The sequence below is a fragment of the Ctenopharyngodon idella genome, chromosome 7 (genome assembly GCF_019924925.1).
Source record: "Ctenopharyngodon idella isolate HZGC_01 chromosome 7, HZGC01, whole genome shotgun sequence".
In the NCBI taxonomy this organism is placed as follows: domain Eukaryota; kingdom Metazoa; phylum Chordata; class Actinopteri; order Cypriniformes; family Xenocyprididae; genus Ctenopharyngodon; species Ctenopharyngodon idella.
In genome coordinates, this window is record NC_067226.1 from 5,729,190 (window position 1) to 5,749,045 (window position 19,856).

Sequence of the window (19,856 nt, forward strand, 5' to 3'; positions counted from 1 at the left end):
TTCTGTGCAGAATTCCCTATCCCCTATTTTGTGCACTGATCTGATCTGATGAGAAGCTGATGAGAAGTGCAGCGTCATCAAAATCAATGATCCTTATTGGCAGTGTGAGTTTTGAATGCTTATATCTTCTAAATATAAATTTTGTCATTGTTTTGGAGCACACTAGCTTATAGATAAGAGTATATTCATACTAAAAGCCAAAAAACTTCAATTTTGATTTCATGGTGACTTTAAACCTGTAAATCAAGTTTTAGAACTCGAAATTAAAAGCAAAAGAGGATAAATGAAATGCCTTCATGAAACGACATTCATAAAATGAATTGAATTTCATTAACAAAATATATATTTATAAGATTACTAATGTATTAAAATTGAATATAATATATTATATTATTATTAGGGCTCTCACCCAATTGATTCACTCAAAACGCAGATTCATTCAGAAACGAAGCACCGCTGTGTGTTTTTCGGAGACGCATAACAGTTCTGCTCTAGCTTTACAGGTAATATTTCGTTGGCTAAATTGAGCAAAAACAGACAATATCGTGTCTAACATAACACAATATTATTCTTATTTATTGAACTGTTGTATAAAATCAGTATCACATTTGCACTTGTGCTATTCTTGACAAAAACAGTACTTGTGTGATACTGCACTTGTTACTCGTGTGATATTGCTTAAATATATCATATGATATAAATATGAGACAAAAAAAAAGTCATACAGAGGCATTTTTGCCCTAATATCTTGAATTTTAGTGACATTCTAACTGCATTCTATAGGCTCCATCACACAGTGAATTGTTGCCCTGAATCATGTTCGTCACCAATCAACTGTATGTAATATAAGGTGACCTATCTAGGTACGTTATGTGTTAAATCATTTTAACGTGTTATTTTTTCATAACTAATTAATTAAATCAACATGTTAAATCAACAGCCCTAATTATTATATATTACACACACATACATATATATATACACATATATAAATATGATGTGTGTATGTATGTATGTATGTATATATATATATATATATATATATATATATATATATATATATGTGTGTGTGTGTGTGTGTGTGTGTGTGTGTATTTAAGTTTTTACATTTAAAAAAAAAAAAAAAATGGAAGTATTTTCACAAGTGAACTGAGACATCTAAACAGTACTATAAAGTATGTGTGAAGTGTGTCTGTAGCTATTACTCAGTTTTACCTGGCCAACCTGGTGGCCCTCCAGTGCGCTGACTCTCTCTGGTAACTTTTTGTTAGAAGTGTTTCCAAGTCCCAGTCTGCCATAGTCTCCATTACCAAAGGAGAAGAGCTTTCCATCTGCAGTCACCACCGCTGAGTGCTTGAATCCACATGACATCTGCACAGGAAAAACACAGTTATTCATCATACACACCTGAGGAAAAAGAAGAGGAGGCGGCATATGCATTTAAGAGTGAGAGCGAATGTCAGAGGTGTGTTTCTGACCTGCACCACCTCCTCTCCCTGCAACGCTTCTATCTGCCGCGGTCTGCGCTGTCTGTCACTGTTGCCATGGCCCAGTTTTCCATAGTCTCCATCTCCCCAGCTGAAAACCTCACCACTCTCAGTTAGAGCCATTGAATGGCCATCAGACCCACAGGACGTTACCAGCTGGGTCACCACAAATCCTGCACAAAAACACATCACTGTTAAAGCTTCCAGGGCATTGTAAACATCTATAATGAAAGTCATTTAGAGTTTGTGTATGATTGCAGCATGCCTTGCAAGGCAGATATAACAGTAAGGACGTGCAGATCATCTGAATTTCCTTGTCCGAGGCGGCCGTAACTGCCCTCTCCACATGCAGACACCGTCCCATTAGCTTGGATCACAAAGGTGCAGTTCTGGCCACACACAACCTGACAAAACAAAAATGAATAAATGACACAAATTTGTATTTATTTGATTTGTACGACAGCATATTATAAAAATAAAACGTCTGAAATTTGAAAACGAAAAAGAAACGTGTGTTTATGTACAATCATACCTGTTGGGCCTGAGAAAAAGAGGGAGCAAGAGTTGGCACCATAATGTTTCGCCCAGCCTCTGCAAGCTGTCCATGCCTGCCAGCACCCCATAAAAACACGTCACACTTCCCTCCGAGGTGCCAGTCCTTAAAATTCACAAGAGATATTCAAATGTTTTACATTTTTTTGCAATTTTTGTATTAATAATAACAACAATTATATACACAAACATTGCAATTACCATTATTGACCATGTGACACTGAATGAAGTAATCAACTTTGCCATCACAAGCAGAAATTACATTTTAAAATATATTAAAATAAGAAAAGAGTTATTTTAAATTGTAATATTTCACAATATTATTGTTTTTTAATGTATTTTTGATTAAATAAATGCAGCCTTGGTGAGCATAAAAATTTTTATTATTCCAAACTTTTATCTGGTAGTGTGTATTTGATATATTAATTATATAATAATATACTTGTGTATGTTATCTAGCCCTTTTATTTGCTCTTACCTCTGGTCTGGAAGTGGCCCAAGACATGATCTGCTCATCTATCCCAGACACCCACTTGCTGTTGTCCTGTGTGTGATGACATTTTTTAAAAGACTGTGACCATCATGAACAACATTTTTCACCATCAAATCATTAAATATGGCAGTCTCACAGGACATGTGTATGTTTAATTGGACTCACCATAAGCAGTGCCAGTTTGTCCTTGGCCACGGGCTCCAGGTCCGGGACGATGAAAGACTCAGGAAAGGTGTGCCCACGCACAAGGGCCTCTGCCGTTTTGACTGTGGTGGAGAAGCAGTGAAGCCACGCCCACTCACTGCTCGCCCAGGATCCAGGGGAGGGGGCGGAAGAGGAGCCAGGCTCAGGTGGGCAGAGGGACAGATGAGGTGGGACAGGAGGATGACACAGTAGAGCGTCCAGCTGCAGACCCACCGCCAGAGATGCCAGACACTGCATGTAAGGACTGTGGACGAGCTGCTCCCCACACACCACATGAGGCTGAAACACACAAATAAACCAGGAAATTACATCAACAACATCCCTATTTTTTTTGCATTTTTACATGAATAGTATTGGCTAAAATGATGTCGGTTTTGTGTACCTTCTCATATGCGTACTGCTCCTGAAGCATGATGGGAAGTCTCTCCAGGAAGGCTCTCATGCATGGAGCCATATTCAGTCCCACAACGCCCTGCTTCTTCAGCGCCGTGCGGCAGGTTGCTAATACATGATTGTTTGCCATAAACTCTGCTGAGCTATTAACAACCAGCACATCCTGCAGAACAAATAGACTCCAATAAGCAACATCTTTTCTAGATATTTGATAAAAAAAACTCATCAAAAAGAAATCAACTAAAATTTAAACATTGAGGATTTTTTTTACCTTTGAGCGATTGGAGCAGACAGCTACACCCACGTCAGGGATCCAAACTGTGTTGTGAATAGCTCCAGATCCTGCAACTACTGTTTGCAGCACTGATCCATCCTACACATAAACGTACACACAAACGTATCATCATGAAAACACAATATTGATGCTTTCAAGTTTATTGGTATTGTAAGTTAGCCTGTATGTGATTATAAAGTATGTGTCCATGATAGACCCTGACCCGCAATGACCAGATGTTCAAAAGTCCGCCAACCCCTCCAGACACCAAAGCCAGCCCATCTGGACTGAACGCTACTGTCCGCACAGGAGTCATATGACCCCGCAGCAGGAACACACACACTGCTCCTTCACACCGCTGAGGGTCCAGCTGGAGAGAGATCAGGGAAGTCACATTAAAACACACAAACATAAATACTAACAGACAGGAAAGAACAAATAGCAAAGTATAATTCAGAGGTTTTTAAATTGCTTATACATATGAACACATTACCATCAGTTTGGATTTTGGTTCTGATTCCCACCATGCATCAGGGCAGGCAATGCTGGACTGTGAGTATGACGAAGGGTCCTGTGGTACCGTCCACACAGATACAAGGCCGTTCTGACAACATCTGTGAGAAAGATTTTTAGTACATATCCCTGAATGTTTTAATGATGGTATTCTTAATTTAGGACATATTTAAATGAAAAAAAAAAAAGTGATTGAGAAAAAAGAAATACAGAAAACTACTATTACACACTTGTGACTTAAAAAAAGCTCTTAGAAACATTTAAATTTTGATTTCTGTAATTGGAAAAATAACGTACATTACAAATTCACAAAAAAAAAACAAAAAAAAAAAACAACTTACAGTAAGGTTTATAAATACAGGTGCTGGTCATATAATTAGAATATCATCAAAAAGTTGATTTATTTCACTAATTCCATTCAAAAAGTGAAACTTCTATATTATATTCATTCATTACACACAGACTGATATATTTCAAATGTTTATTTCTTTTAATTTTGATGATTATAACTGACAACTAAGGAAAATCCCAAATTCAGTATCTCAGAAAATTAGAATATTGTGAAAAGGTTCAATATTGAAGACACCTGGTGCCACACTCTAATCAGCTAATTACCTCAAAACACCTGCAAAGGCCTTTAAATGGTCTCTCAGTCTAGTTCTGTAGGCTACACAATCATGGGGAAGACTGCTGACTTGACAGTTGTCCAAAAGACGACCATTGACACCTTGCACAAGGAGGGCAAGACACAAAAGGTCATTGCAAAAGAGGCTGGCTGTTCACAGAGCTCTGTGTCCAAGCACATTAATAGAGAGGCGAAGGGAAGGAAAAGATGTGGTAGAAAAAAGTGTACAAGCAATAGGGATAACCGCACCCTGGAGAGGATTGTGAAACAAAACCCATTCAAAAATGTGGGGGAGATTCACAAACAGTGGACTGCAGCTGGAGTCAGTGCTTCAAGAACCACTACGCACAGACGTATGCAAGACATGGGTTTCAGCTGTCGCATTCCTTGTGTCAAGCCACTCTTGAACAACAGACAGCGTCAGAAGCGTCTCGCCTGGGCTAAAGACAAAAAGGACTGGACTGCTGCTGAGTGGTCCAAAGTTATGTTCTCTGATGAAAGTAAATTTTTCATTTCCTTTGGAAATCAGGGTCCCAGAGTCTGGAGGAAGAGAGGAGAGGCACACAATCCACGTTGCTTGAGGTCCAGTGTAAAGTTTCCAGTCAGTGAGGGTTTGGGGTGCCATGTCATCTGCTGGTGTTGGTCCACTGTGTTTTCTGAGGTCCAAGGTCAACGCAGCCGTATACCAGGAAGTTTTACAGCACTTCATGCTTCCTGCTGCTGACCAACTTTATGGAGATGCAGATTTCATTTTCCAAAAGGACTTGGCACCTGCACACAGTGCCAAAGCTACCAGTACCTGGTTTAAGGACCATGGTATCCCTGTTCTTAATTGGCCAGCAAACTCACCTGACCTTAACCCCATAGAAAATCTATGGGGTATTGTGAAGAGGAAGAGGCGATATGCCAGACCCAACAATGCAGAAGAGCTGAAGGCCACTATCAGAGCAACCTGGGCTCTTATAACACCTGAGCAGTGCCACAGACTGATCGACTCCATGCCACGCCGCATTGCTGCAGTAATTCAGGCAAAAGGAGCCCCAACTAAGTATTGAGTGCTGTACATGCTCATACTTTTCATGTTCATACTTTTCAGTTGGCCAAGATTTCTAAAAATCCTTTCTTTGCATTGGTCTTAAGTAATATTCTAATTTTCTGAGATACTGAATTTGGGATTTTCCTTAGTTGTCAGTTATAATCATCAAAATTAAAAGAAATAAACATTTGAAATATATCAGTCTATGTAATGAATGAATAATAATATAGAAGTTTCACTTTTTGAATGGGATTAGTGAAATAAATCAACTTTTTGATGATATTCTAATTATATGACCAGCACCTGTACAGTCTTGGTAAGAAAAAAAGATTTTCATAGACATTTAAAAAAAATCTCTCGACCTCAAATGTTTGAATGGTAGCTTATTTCTGCTGGATTATCATTTCACCTATTAAATAAATCACAGTAGAGTGCTGCAGGAATGATGTATTTTTGTAGGCCAAAACCCGGAAAGGAGTTAATATTTTAGCTCTTCCGGTTCCATCGTCCTGAAGTCAATGAGATTTTTGAAAGAGTTTTTGGTTAAATGCTTAAAATAAGGTCTGTGGTGAACAAGTTCAATATATTTTCATGTTTTATTCTATGATATAAAAAACATCAGTAATACACTCGTGTGATTGTTTTAAAGCTTTTACTTGTCTTGTAAAAGGCGGTTGCTAACAAGTGGCTAAATGGAACTACACACAGAGGTTGTCGGGGGCATTAAAGGTCATCAGCTGAACAAAAAATAAACTAATCAACTCGCTAGTCCTCACTTTCACAGCCTCGTTGTGTTTATAATCATGCTCTTTCAAACTATTATAACTTTTATATACTATTATAACTACTATAACTTAATTATTCAATAATTTCATGTTTGACTTCTGCCTATTATATTTATGCTTCAAATTTCATAAAAGTTGTGTTCATTTGTGAAGATTATCATGATACAAAACAGGAAAGAATCATAAGCTTTTGTCGGCAATAATCCAAAAGAAAATGGAAAAATCCTATTGAGTTTTTGTTGAGGGAACCAGGGTGATAACTTCCTGGTTAGCCTACAGAAATATGTCATCCCTACTCTATTGGATTTAGCACTCTTGTGTATTAGTGTGCACACTGTCTGTCTGGACATACGTGGCAAACATGTTGAGAGGTTTAGGTCCTTGACCAGGCAGGTTGCACCAGGCAACAGCATTGACAACAGCAGGGTGGGCGATACTTTGCAGACATGTCCAGCTTTGGCCCAAACCTGTCCCCGACCCCGTCCACAGACGCACAATCTCTTCTTTAGCACAGCTTATTAACACTTGCCCACCTGGAGCCCAGCGCAATGAACTGATGCTTTCCTACAGTCACAACACACAAAGAGAGAACAAAGATTTGATAGTTAGTGAACTGATGAAGGCAAGTTAAATTGCTTCTTCACACATGGACTTTTACAGACAAGAATGTGTCAAAGTACTGTGTGTGAATGCTTGTTTATATGCATGTCAGTTTATGCTGAATCATGATGACTCTAACCTTATGGGCATCAATAACCACCACAGATCCATTCTCTAAAGGCTCCTTAGAGCCAATCAGAAGCTTTCCATCAGCATATCCAACTGCAAAGGGCCGGTCCTCACTGTACCATGCGATTTGCATTACAGCCACTGTAGAGATCAGCAACACACATGGATACAAACACATGAAAAAAAGCCCTAAAGCAATCTTGTTTACAGTTTTAAAAAAGCTAGAATAAAGTGGGTATAATCGCATGTATTAGTATGGATTTTAAAAATGTCAGTACCGTCTTTCCTGAAGCAGTGTTGGAGTTCAGTTCTCTGCATATCAGAATCATCAAGAACCTCAAGAAGTCCCAATGTCCCATCCATGCGACCCACCAATAGCACCTCTCGAGGCTCCCCGCCCCACAGAGACCCCGCCTCCTCTTCCGGCCAAGCTAATGATGACACCCAATGAGGCTGCACGTCCAATGAGGCCTTCCCACCTTGTATGCAAACACACAATGTGATATTAAACTGATATTAATATCAGTTTCATATTAATATCATATAATATCACACTGATATTAAAATTCTGGCCAATACTGATAACCCAATAATTATTTGCAATATTAAAATGTACACAATTTGTTCCATTTAATATTGACCCTGACCAATTTATAGCCCTATTTGGGGTCTCCCCTAAATAGGTGGCCCGAGATTGTAAAGTCATTTTACTACAATCTTGGCCAGATGGGCTATTCTGTGGAGCAAGCATGCTTCCCCTCCAATGCATGACAGGTGGATAGAGGACATTTTCTACTGTACTGGGCTTGAAAATTTAAGATGCTCACTCTCTGGTTCACTTTAATCCTTTTACAAGACATGGGATCCCTTCTTAAATTACATTAAGGGTTTACCTTGTACACCTGTAACTGGCAATGGTATTTAATTTTCAACTATTAGATTATTTTAATATATATATATACACCATGTAAGGGATCATGTAAGGGGGTCATGTAAGGGATTAATAATGGACAATGTCTTACGGTTACTGTTTTTTATGATGTCCTATTCTGTACTGTCACTGAAAACCAATAAAAAGATTTGGAGTATAAAAATAAAACACTGAAAACTACTACAAGTGAATTTAGGCATCACAACATTACAATGTACAGTATGGAAAATTTATATTTTGCTAAACATTTTTAAAAGTAATCTAAATGTAAAAATAGAGCAAATGAGCAGCACAATTAAATATCCAATATCAGCCAATACTGATAAATAAATAAAAACTCAAATATTGGCTGATATCCAGTAAAAGTGATAGTAAAGACATTTATAATGATACAAAAGATTTCTATTTTAAATAAATGCAGTTCTTTTGAACTTTGTTCATCAAAGAATATAAAAATGGTATCAGTTTTCACAAAAATAATAAACAGAACAACATTTTTTAGACATTGATAACAAGAAATGTTTCTTGAGCACCAAATCAACCTTGGTGAGCATAGAGACGTTTAGAAGAGAGAAAAAAAAAAAAAAGAAGTAAAAAAAAAAAAAGTAAAATTCTTATGCGCCCCAAACTAGTAGTTTTAAACCGGTAGTTTATATGGTGATGATGAGTGACATACCATTGACTTGCCAAATGTTCACTATTTTCTCCATGGCAGCAGCCAAGTACATCCCACTGACACTCCAGGCAACTGGAGCTAAGTTTGGATCACCTGGTGACCCAAGATTATTCATACACTCCTCTGAAGTATCATCTCTGAAGACAGACACAGAAGACCATAAACATCATCTTTCAGACAGTAGTTTCACTGGGTGAAGAACAGGCCTAATTAGGAGAAAGAGAGGAACTCACGCTTTGTTAAAAACACATGTCTGCTGCAGAGTGTACTGGTTTTTGGTCACGCTCCAAACGCGGACAGTCCCATCATTCCCGCTTGTTGCTAGAAGTCCTTTTTTACTACACCACCCACATGTGATCACCTACAAGAGAACAAATGATTCAGCATCAGAAACCATCCAGTGCTGTTAAAACGCAGCAAACACACAACGATGTGGGAATCATACCCTGCTCTGGTGGGCCTCGAGTCTAAAAGTGGACCACTTCCGCAGATCTCCTGCCACGTCGGCAAAGGTCTGCGGGCGGCTCTGATTGTCTCGGTCATGAGCCGCCAGTGTGCGCACCAGCTGCTGCGCGGCCCATTGGCGGTGCTGCGACGAGAGTCGAGACGAGAGGCAGCACGCCGCCAGCGCATTTGCCAGCTCCAATGGGCCTACAGCAAGGGGGGCACAGGAGAGGTGGGCATAGAGAGGCGACATTAACCCTGTAATGACCGAGCGGAACAAAGCCAGGCCGCGAGAGAAACATACACACGTGCACACAGACGGATACACACACACAATGAGAAAAAAGTGAGAAATTAAAATGGTGGTGATTGGCGGCAAAGGCTGTGGTTTTTGAGCTGCAACACAACAAAGCTTCAGCTAACAAGCCCTCTGCTGCCAAAACAAACAAATCAAACATCAGATTTGTGAGGTTTAACCCAACAAAACAAAATAGTAACAAAAAAAAATGACTCACATAACAAAAACACCACAAAAATAACAACCCACACAAATAAGCAAATGTGGTGGCATTCTCAAGCGGCTGGCAAGATGTTAACTAACCTCTTTTTTCCAGTTCAGCCTTGTCATAGCCATGTCGAAGCCTGGCACCTTTATCGGCAAGCAGGGCAACTAGTGCCTGAGTCACCACAAAATTGGGTGATGTTACAAGCTTGTTCTCTTCCGCCACTCCTCTCAGGAAACTGGGCAGGAACTTTCTCTGGATTGGATCATCTACTGTGGTCAGATTCATCCCGGTGGCAGCTGATATCAGATTCTAGAGGAAAAGAGGCAAGGTGGGACAAAAAAAAAAAAAAAATAAATAAAAGATTTAGAGTTTTTTGTCATCTCTTTATTTACTAGATATTCATGTGAAGATCTGGCTACCTGCGTGCATAGCTGGACCAGGAGTTTGGCAGCGCTGGGGCTGTTTGATGCCAGACAGCCGACGGCGGTACTGAGGTATGCTAAACAAGAGATGGGTTTGGTAGGTTTGCTAGCCCCTCGTGGGCGCTCAGAGGATCCAGGGCCTAATGCAAGGCCTGTGGACAGTCCAGCTCTACCTGCTGCGGCCAAACACATCAGACGCACCAGAGTCCTAATGTCTGTCAAGCCCAGAGACTCCAATCCTGCTGCTAGACTGCAACTAGATCCGCTGAAGAGAAGAAATATGAGTTAACAGAGACATACAATATATATATTTATCCTTATGGAAATGTTGTTAATTGAACTTTTTTAAAAACAGAGCGACAAAGTTTGTTCAATCAACCATTGTTTAATAAAAAAGATGAAAAATTAAGCAATTTGTTTAGTTTTCTCCCCCCGCTGTACCGAACAGTGACTTCAATACCAAGATACATACAGAACCGTCATGTTTGTGTTTGTATGTATGTGTATATTATATATATATATATATATATATATATATATACATATATATATATATACATATATTAGGGGTGTAACAACATATTGTGTCACAATATATCGCAATACAAAAATGCAACAATATTGTATCGTAGATAGTGACAATATGTTTTGTGCATAGTTCACCCAAAATGAAAATTACTGTGTGAAAAATTCAAGTTTACAGAGTTTTGGTGTCAATACTACATTAAACTACTATATATAATGTTGAATATAATGTATAATTAATGCAATGGGGTATATTTCTGGGTCCTAATAATGCCAAATGTCTTGTTACCAGTAAAAATATATATTTTTAAATATATCTAGGCAGTGACAGTGTGCAAATATATTCATCTAAAATAAATCTGTTTCAGCGTTAGAATAATTTTTATTCTGGTGTCACCATTGTCCTGTGCATTGGGTTACCAGCACCAAGTCCAAACCTATTCATTTTCACTCCCAATGTAATACCAAATTTAGCATTTTTATCAACAGTACATTTTTTGTTATCCTTTTAACATAGGTCTTGGAATATCTCAATAATATCACATCGTGAGTTCAGTATCGTGATAAGTATCAAATCGTGACACGAGTGTATCGTTACACCCCTAATTATATATTTATATGCCTATAATAGGCAGCTTAGTGCAATTTAATTAATTAAATATATTTAAATTCTTTTACATGCGAGTAGCTTATGATCCGGTGTTTTCAGTGTCTCGGTTCAAAATAAATACTGCTCCAGTAATATTAAGAATGATAATTACAATAATAGCATTATTAATAATAATAATACTAATAATTGTACAAACATACAATCAAGCACAGCAAACCTGGAAAGTAAAAAAGTGCAATATATTGCAAATGAAAACAGCCACATCATCACTAACCTAACTGACAGCAGGGACAGAGCTCTCATGACCATTGTTCTGGCCAACAAGACTTGTGCAGCTGCAGTGACTCTTTTCAGAGCCACCAGGCGATCAGCAGATGTCTGGAGACCTGCCGCCTGCTCGCCCAAAGACAACCGACCTGATGAACTCTTATCCACTGAGCTCTGACAACCTATAGACAGATCATGTTTTACTTGCGCATATCCATAGAAATACACATAAATACAAACATCTTCACAAAATACAGACATATCTGTGAAATTATAGACATTTTTACACAAATCAAGGAGATGCATACACTGAACCACTCTGAGTCACTTAATCGCATAATCGGTGCTATTATTATTGTACCTATCTGCAACAGAGTCTCCTCCATGCTGTTGGTGGCAGTGACCATGGCAACAGAGGCTCCGAGAGGGTCGGTGTCAGGAAAATGGACAGCCTCAGGAACAGGTCTGCGCTCACTAAGACCCAGCGGAGCAGAGAGCAACTCGAACTCCTCCTCACCAGTCAGACGCTCTGCATCATCTACATCCAACATGTCCCAGTCCTCTGCAGGACAAAACCACACATATTTAGACTTATTTACCCTGACACATATCAGTAATGGCTGTTAATAATTCTAGCAAATTTCTTTGTTTTTTTCTTGCATGTAGACACTTTTAATACCTTCATACACACTGTCTTGCTTTCCCAACAGGTCTGGGGCTTGACCTTTATACCTGAAAAACAGAGATCAGTAAAATACATTAGATTCTTGTGAATTCAGCCATGACAACACATGCATGTAAACACACTGCTCACCTCTCAGGCAGTGGTCCTTTGATCTTGCTCTTCATGTTGAGGTATTTCTCTCTGCAGCTGCCACAGAGCAGGTAATAGGGATTCCCGCTTCCACACTCCCCTCCGAACCAGCCGTCAACATAGGAGCCATTGCTGCGGTAACCCTGACGATTGGCGCTGCGACCGCAGCCCGGGTGACTCTTCTTCATATGCTGGTTGAAGCTGGACACGCTGACCCCACACAGCTCACACACGACCACCTCATCACGGTCCTCCGACTCACACACATGCTAACACACAAGCAAATGAAACAAAACTGCGGTCAGATGGAAGAGCAAGTTGTGCAACAAACATTTGAAACTAAATGAAAGCCAACAGAACATGGTTTAGGGCTGAAGCATCCCAGGATGCATCTGCTGCTTCTGTACTGTGCCAGCAAAGCATGCACCAGTGTTAGTGAGTGTGCGAGAGCTGCTATGCTTCAGCAAAAGTTTGTCTGTGTCCAATATGAGGGCATGAGCGAGCAAATTGCATGCGAGTACACTATGTGCATCTCTGAACGAATGTGTAAGTGTGTGTTTGTGTATAGCCGTGCAGGGGTTAAAGGTGAGTAGTAAAGCAGCGGCAGCCCCAGGCTGCTGTCACACACACCCATGTTGGCCAGTCCAGTACCTCCGGGATCCACATTCCCAGAATGTCGGAGTCGGATGCCAGCTCCTGGGTGAACATGGCCTCCATGGCTTCCTGATCCAATTCCAGCTCCAGCTCTTCATCCAGATTGAAGTCGTACAGTGCACCGAGAGGCCCAGACTCCTGCTGCAGTCCAGAGCCTTCTCGACGGGCTTGAGTTCGATGTGCCTGCACTGAGCGGTACAGTCCAGCTACACAACAAAACACGATATCAGTGTTGTGATGACTGTTACAACGTAAAACGTAAAATTGTATTATACTTACACACGCATATATGCATTCATTTTCCAAACCACTTGTCCTCTGTAGGGTCGAGGTTATTCAGATTATTTATATATTTAAGAAATTAACACTTTGATCAGCAAGGATGCTTAAAATTGATCTAAAGTTACAGTAAAGACATTTACATTGCTATGAAATATTCCTATTTCAAATAAATGCTGTTCTTTTGAACTTTATATTCATTAAATAACCCTAAAAATGGATACAGATTCAACAAAAAACACAACTGTTTTCAACAACTGATAATAATAAGAACTGTTTCGTGAGTACCAAATTGTCTGAAGGATCACGTGACACTGAAAACTGGAGTAATGGCTGCTGAAAAATCAGCTGTACCATCACAGAAATAAATTACATTTTAAAATATATTAAAACTAAACTATATTAAAATGCAATTCATTGTGTCCCTTCCTTCAAAAAAACATTCAAAAAATCTTACCAACACCAGACTTTTGAACGGTAGTGTATATACAAGTCCGTTTGGGGTCAGTTGAACCAGCTAAATTACACAGGGCTTCATTAAGACTGATTAAACAACTAGTTGAAAACATGTATATTCGCAGATCTCTAGAATGTACCTGCACGAGCTAGTAAAGTGCGTGCAGCAAGGTCAAAGCGGTGTTTCCTGTTTGCTGCAGAGCGTCCTCTGGGAGTGGGGCCTGCAGAGGCAGAGGCCGAATCTTGATCAAGACCTTCAGGACTGTAGGAACAGAGATGTCACGCAATGATAAATGGCCAAAATAATGTTTTGCAACTCAACGTGAACACAATATATACATTGTACCTAACAATTATTTTTTTAATTACATTAAAGACATCTAATATAAATGTCATGTCATACATTCTGTAGGTACTGTACCTGTCACTGAATCCCTCCTCCATCTCCGCAGCATCAGCGTTGGGGATGTCTCCCGGTGAGCGTAAGCAACTCCTCTCTGTGCTCTTACCCCCTCCTGCTGCTCCGGAGCAGGGGTCCGAAGCCTCCTCAGAGTCTGCCGTGCCTGGATGGTCGATCATCCACATTGCAAGCACAGTGATGTTTTGAGCATCTGCCTCACCACGTGCACCTACAGAACAACACAGATCATACTCTGAATAACATGATAACATGAGACGAAAGAAGAAATTCTGAATCAGAAATGACATTTCTGTGAGAGTAAGTATCTCTCTACCTGTTGCTTCCAAAGCTTTCATGATCTGTCTGAGTGAGAATCCCATTTCTAGCAGTGGAACCGCGATGGCAGGAGGAGGTGGAGATGTGGAGAGACGACTGCTGGGGTCTGATAATGCTTGGAGTGAATAAACATACAGAGTCAGCTGTTTGATACAGGACTGAGGATGTCTCTATGGACATAACTGCATATAAAGTCATTTCTAATTAAATACATTGTTTTTTTCAAATATTATTGAATTGAACTGAAAAATTATCCTAAATTTTGTAATTTCCTAGTATTTGACTTTAAAATGTTTTTGAAAGAAGTCACTTATGCAAACCAAGACTGCATTTATCTTTTTTTTTTTTTTCTTTTTTTTTTTTTCTAAATCTTACCTGAAACTTTTGAATGGTTGTGTATGGCAATTTTCACACACAAAAAAAAAGTTAAGCAGCAAAAAAAAAAATCTGTTGAAAACAACAAATCTGTTTTCAACATTGATAATAAATCAGATTCTTTTTCTTGTGCACCAAGTCAGCATATCAGAAAGACTTCTGTCAATCATGCGACAGTAAAGACAGAAGTAATGGCTGCTGAAAACTCAGCTTTGCAATCACATGAATAAATTGCACATATGACCCTTCACAATAGATAATGCTTTAAAATAATCTCCTTGGTGAGCATAAGGGACTTCTTTTTAAAAAAAAAAAGAAAAAAAAAAAAAAAAAAACCCATTGAAAAAATCCAAATCCAAACCTTTGGCTGGCAATATACAGTACATCATTTAAAATGACATTTTGAATGCCGTATTTTGATGTGTTCTCAGACATTTGGACCCCATTTTATTAATTATGAGTTTGTGTATTTGTACCTGTCCTACTGGTGGTTCTGGCAGGCTGGGACTCAGGTGATGTAAGGCTCTGTCTCCGGCCGTGCTCGTCTGATGGTGAGGTGGGCAGTGATGAGACGGGAGGGGTCTGAGCTCTACGCGCTGGCAGCAAGGTGGTTGTCGGGTAGCTGGAGAACATCTGCCTGCTCATACATACACATATAGAACAATCATGACACGTAGGTTGAAAGATTTAATGTTCACATAGTCTCAAAAAGATGTGGGTGTGTACCTGAGCAGGCTGAGGGGCATCACTCCAGGTGATTCAGAAGCCGGTGCAGTCTCAGCATCTGTAACAGGTGTAGTTGCTGTGGTAACAGGTGTGGTTGCTGTGGTGGTGTCCTCCAGCGAGGAGCTCATGAAGGAGGTGCTGCTGGAAGCTGAGGGGGAGGTGGTGACCGGAGTCTGAAACTGTTGCTCTCCCTCTAACTCCTCACACTCTGTGTCCACTAAAAACACACACATTCACATACTTCATGAAGAGAACTGTGTCCTGAGAAAGAGAATGCTATGTGTGATCTAAAGATGAATGCAAAAAGAGTTTTTGCTACTATTTTGCTATTACATAGAAAAAAAAAAAAATCAGCTTGCAAAACGCACAAAAATTTAAATTCCTGGTCGAAACCAAAAATTCAGCCATTGGACTAAAAATAACCATCAATTCTATTACATGATATAATGCAGAGTGATTAAGTCCAAAGTATACTTCGGCTGTCCATGTTTCGCAACGGTCCACGCACTGCCCATGTACGACCCAGTTTTTGTACGAGGACAATAGTACATATGTGAGTGACTTGAGCACTTGAAAACAGTCCACTAGATAGCGCGCACACACGAATGCGCCTTTCTGCCAAAAGAGTATACTTTGAAAGGCTCTCACACTCATATATGATACCCGGGCCTTAACTTCCTTCAAATTATGTGAATTTACAATAATACAAGAAATGTTGTTTGTGCCCATCATGTGTACGTTATGTAGAAATTTCTTAAGCACCAAATCAGCATATTACAATGATTTCTGAAGGATCATGTGACACTGAAGCCTGGAGTAATGACTGCTGAAAACGTTGCCATCAAATTACATTTAAATTAAATAAAAACAGAAAAATTGAAAATTGTAATAAAATTTCACAGTATTGCTGTACTTCATGTATTTTTGATCACATAAATGTAGCTTTGGCCAACATAAGATTTCAAACTTTTGAAAAGCAGTGTTATATATTCGGTTTATGTATATCAGATTTGTTTTTGCGTGTTTTCTGATGTACCTGGTTTGGAACTGTGGCCTTCCTGTTCTTCAAGTAGGCTATTGACCACCAGTTTGTAGATCATAGCCTGCGCCCGTTCCAGGTCTGCCAGCCCAAGCGCCCTTTTGATGGGTGACCTCATAACTGCCCGCTTCACCATGTGTCGCATCAGAAACTGCAGAGCTGATCGCAGCTCCGCCTCCTCCTGACACACGCTGACCCCAGGGCTGGCACAATCCGCATTATGGCCACTATCAGGCATCACTTTGGGGATAAGCAGCAGTTCTGCGTATTTACTACAGCTCAGAAGTACACTCAGGGTCTTCATCGCTCCCAGATACAGATACGACAGCTGTACCGCATGCACCTCCACCTGCGCAGCCGCCTCCTGTGAGCTTCCCCGTGTCCCCACCATCTCCTGCAGTCTGCGGCGTCCCTCTGCTGGAGTCTGCTGTGTGGCATCCTGTGTGTAGGCAGCCAACTCGCTCTCAGAGCGAGAGTTGGGCGGTGCACGAGCTCGAACCTCGTCTAAGCTGTGAGATACACGCAGGTCTCCTGCCCCCTCTTTTGGTTTGGCACGTGGCTCGTTCTCTCGTTCTTCCTGGGGTTCGTGCCGGTGTCTTCTTTCATGCCGGCGGTTAGAGGCGGATTTGGAGCTGTCGTCCTGCAGGCTGGCTAGGGCGGTGAGGTCCAGAAGCAGAGCCGCAGTGAGTCCGCGGAAACGAGAAACGTCAAAGGGAAGAGGCTCTATCGGCTCCAAGTTGTACAACGGCGTGTCACTGGGCGACCAAAAAGTGGGGAAGCTTCAATAAAAAAAGATTGACAAACCAAACAGAGAGAGAAAGAGACAGAGAGAGAAAGTGAGGGAGCAGGGAGGAGGGCCAGGGAACATGCAACGTCATGGAGCTAATGCAAAGGAAAAAGCAATGAAATGATTAGGAAAAAAGAGTCTAGGGATGTGCGAGACTAGTCGACTAAACAATGCTGCTGAAACTTATTTGACAACAACAGATCCTATAACAGTATCTTAAAAAAAAAGAAAAGAATATCCTTTAAAAAAAAAAAAAAAAAAAAAAAAAGTATAGTTGCCAGTACAGCTTTTCTTGCGATTTTGCCACCTGTCATGTGTACAGGCACTTTTCATACACTAGAAGCGCGTTCAAGTACGGACGTGCAAGAGATGGCCATAGTAATGAACAACAATGCCTTGATGTGCTGATTTTTGATTTGAGGAATTCTGTTTTTAAAATTGAGTTTGTTCGTATTGGTCCTGCAATGACTAATGATTCAGTTGATTTTAATAAATATGTCTATAATTGGCTAATGTTGATTAAGTGAAAGCTTAAATGTAATGTACAATGATCATAATGCATAGCGCATATACATGACTGATTTTTCAGCTGCATTTAGTATGGGATTTGACTGTTTGATTCATAGATTAAGTAGGTTATTTTAAATTGATCACTTATACAGTCTTCTGGGTGTTTGTTAGACTAGTAGGTTACAAAATGTCCATTTAATCTTTAATGAAATTAGTTGTGGCACACATCCCTAAAAGAGACCAAGAGAGCACAAGATAGAAAGAAAGAAAAGTTGGAGACCTCTGGGGAGCAGGAACTGAGAAAAAAAAACTCAATATAACATTCAGAGATCAATAAACCATGCAAACAATACCCATTTCTCACCTGATGGTAATCTCCGCCTCATCCCACTGCACCTTAGCTGATGTGCTCCCCTCCTTCACCACACCCAGCAGAGTGGCGTGTCTCCCCGTCTGCTTGTGCACACACCGTCCCCCCATCCTCAACCCACCATCTACTCCCCCTATCACAGCTAACACCGGCCACACCTGGTGGCACAGTGTCCGCAGGTGTGCCTCCGACAGCTCTGCCGCAGTGTGCCGTCCGCTTCTTCCTCTCTCCTCCTCTCGCTCCTCCTCCTTCTCGTCCTGCTCCTCTCGGCTCTGTGCCGAGCGGCTCTTGCGCAGTCTGGTGGCCCCTGCTGGAGAAGCTCCTTCTCGCAGACAGCCCCTGATCTGCTGGAGGCGTTGGAGGATGCTGTGGTTGATGGTTTGGGTCCAGCGCTCCGAGCGGTGTAAGATCCGGACCAGCTGGGTAGTGGCTTCTGCGAGAACAGTTGCTACAGGGCTACAGATCGGGTCGCCAGGTAACAGGTCACGTGGTGTTCCCCTCATCTGCATGTCACAGATTTTTACCTGCAGGGTAGGGGACCAGTTAAAACAATATAGAAAACTGTAGAAATTTGCCAACTAGTATACATTTTTGTGCTATGACCGTTATGGTAGTGCAACAATGCGTTCTACAGCACCACAGCAAAATAAATCATATTTTAGTTCTGAATGTGACTTTGCAGTCTGAACTGAATATGAGATAAGAAGACCATTTAGTACAAAATAATGGGAAGAAAATTTTGCAGGCAAAATCAAACATCCAATGTGAACACTGAACAGTGTTTTGATTAAAAAAGCAGTTCATAAGAGTCATTTGTTTTTTTAAGGAATCATTCAAAAAGACTTAAATTGATCAGGGTTATTATCATTATTCAAAACTTATAAAAAAAAATTGTTAATTGAAATAAAATAAAAATATTACATGAAAAACTTAAAAGGAAAATTAGAAATGTTGCAAGCAACTAAATGAAATAAGTTTAAACACTAAAATTATTAACTGGAAATCAATAAAAACTAAAAGGTAACTAAAAATAAACTGAAATAAAAGTAAATTAAATGTAAAAGTAATATAAAAAAATATCCATTAAATTAAATGTAAAAGTAATATAATACATATATCCAAATCCGTTTTGAGCTACATCCATATGTGGTTTGAAATAACCGCGATCCGCGCATCTTTAATATTATTATATATAATATTCAATTTTCAAAAAAAATAAAATAAAAAAAATAAAAAAATAAAAAAAATACAATTTTGTTATTGACCAAAATCTTTATATCACAAATATCGTGATTTACATTTTTCCTTTCATCTGGAAGGTAAAAAAATAAAAATAAATAAATAAATAAATAAATAAATATCAAAGCTTAGACTGACCTTTAACCAATAATTGTAATGCAGTCAACAATGGTGTGTCTATCAGTGTTATTTTAGACAAAAGGAAGACCACAGGGGTCAAATAAACATCAGCCATTAGCATCTCTGGGTCTTACCTTCTCCCCTGGGTTGCTGCTGTAGAACATGACACAAGGGTAGAGCTCTGTAGCATCAACATCTTCAAAGGCCAGTTTGGGTTCCTGCCACATAAGGCCACATGGTTTAGCACATAAATACGATAAAAGAGAGTGCGATAATGGG

At 39.9% G+C, this 19,856-nt stretch overlaps 1 protein-coding gene across 6 annotated transcripts in view; it reads right to left on the reverse strand.

Annotated features, from left to right (window-relative positions):
- herc1 (HECT and RLD domain containing E3 ubiquitin protein ligase family member 1) overlaps positions 1-19,856 on the reverse strand; it is a 55,579-nt gene that overhangs the window by 7,313 nt on the left and 28,410 nt on the right. For 3 of the 6 annotated variants that reach the window (XM_051900306.1, XM_051900309.1, XM_051900304.1), the window contains exons 36-66: positions 19,712-19,795; positions 18,213-18,742; positions 16,549-17,330; positions 15,513-15,729; positions 15,263-15,423; positions 14,410-14,526; positions 14,097-14,304; positions 13,816-13,937; positions 12,917-13,146; positions 12,287-12,555; positions 12,152-12,204; positions 11,834-12,034; positions 11,480-11,654; positions 10,068-10,335; positions 9,744-9,957; positions 9,144-9,400; positions 8,932-9,059; positions 8,699-8,835; positions 7,370-7,570; positions 7,102-7,232; positions 6,715-6,926; positions 3,897-4,017; positions 3,627-3,773; positions 3,401-3,502; positions 3,119-3,292; positions 2,698-3,015; positions 2,518-2,583; positions 2,020-2,145; positions 1,753-1,891; positions 1,479-1,660; positions 1,216-1,371 (exon numbers count right to left, since the gene is read on the reverse strand). In XM_051900306.1, coding sequence (XP_051756266.1) covers positions 1,216-1,371; positions 1,479-1,660; positions 1,753-1,891; positions 2,020-2,145; positions 2,518-2,583; positions 2,698-3,015; positions 3,119-3,292; positions 3,401-3,502; positions 3,627-3,773; positions 3,897-4,017; positions 6,715-6,926; positions 7,102-7,232; positions 7,370-7,570; positions 8,699-8,835; positions 8,932-9,059; positions 9,144-9,400; positions 9,744-9,957; positions 10,068-10,335; positions 11,480-11,654; positions 11,834-12,034; positions 12,152-12,204; positions 12,287-12,555; positions 12,917-13,146; positions 13,816-13,937; positions 14,097-14,304; positions 14,410-14,526; positions 15,263-15,423; positions 15,513-15,729; positions 16,549-17,330; positions 18,213-18,742; positions 19,712-19,795 — 6,228 coding nt within the window. The remainder of the gene's footprint in view (positions 1-1,215; positions 1,372-1,478; positions 1,661-1,752; positions 1,892-2,019; positions 2,146-2,517; positions 2,584-2,697; positions 3,016-3,118; positions 3,293-3,400; positions 3,503-3,626; positions 3,774-3,896; positions 4,018-6,714; positions 6,927-7,101; positions 7,233-7,369; positions 7,571-8,698; positions 8,836-8,931; positions 9,060-9,143; positions 9,401-9,743; positions 9,958-10,067; positions 10,336-11,479; positions 11,655-11,833; positions 12,035-12,151; positions 12,205-12,286; positions 12,556-12,916; positions 13,147-13,815; positions 13,938-14,096; positions 14,305-14,409; positions 14,527-15,262; positions 15,424-15,512; positions 15,730-16,548; positions 17,331-18,212; positions 18,743-19,711; positions 19,796-19,856) is intronic. The other 3 variants (XM_051900308.1, XM_051900307.1, XM_051900310.1) reach the window with 3 other exon arrangements.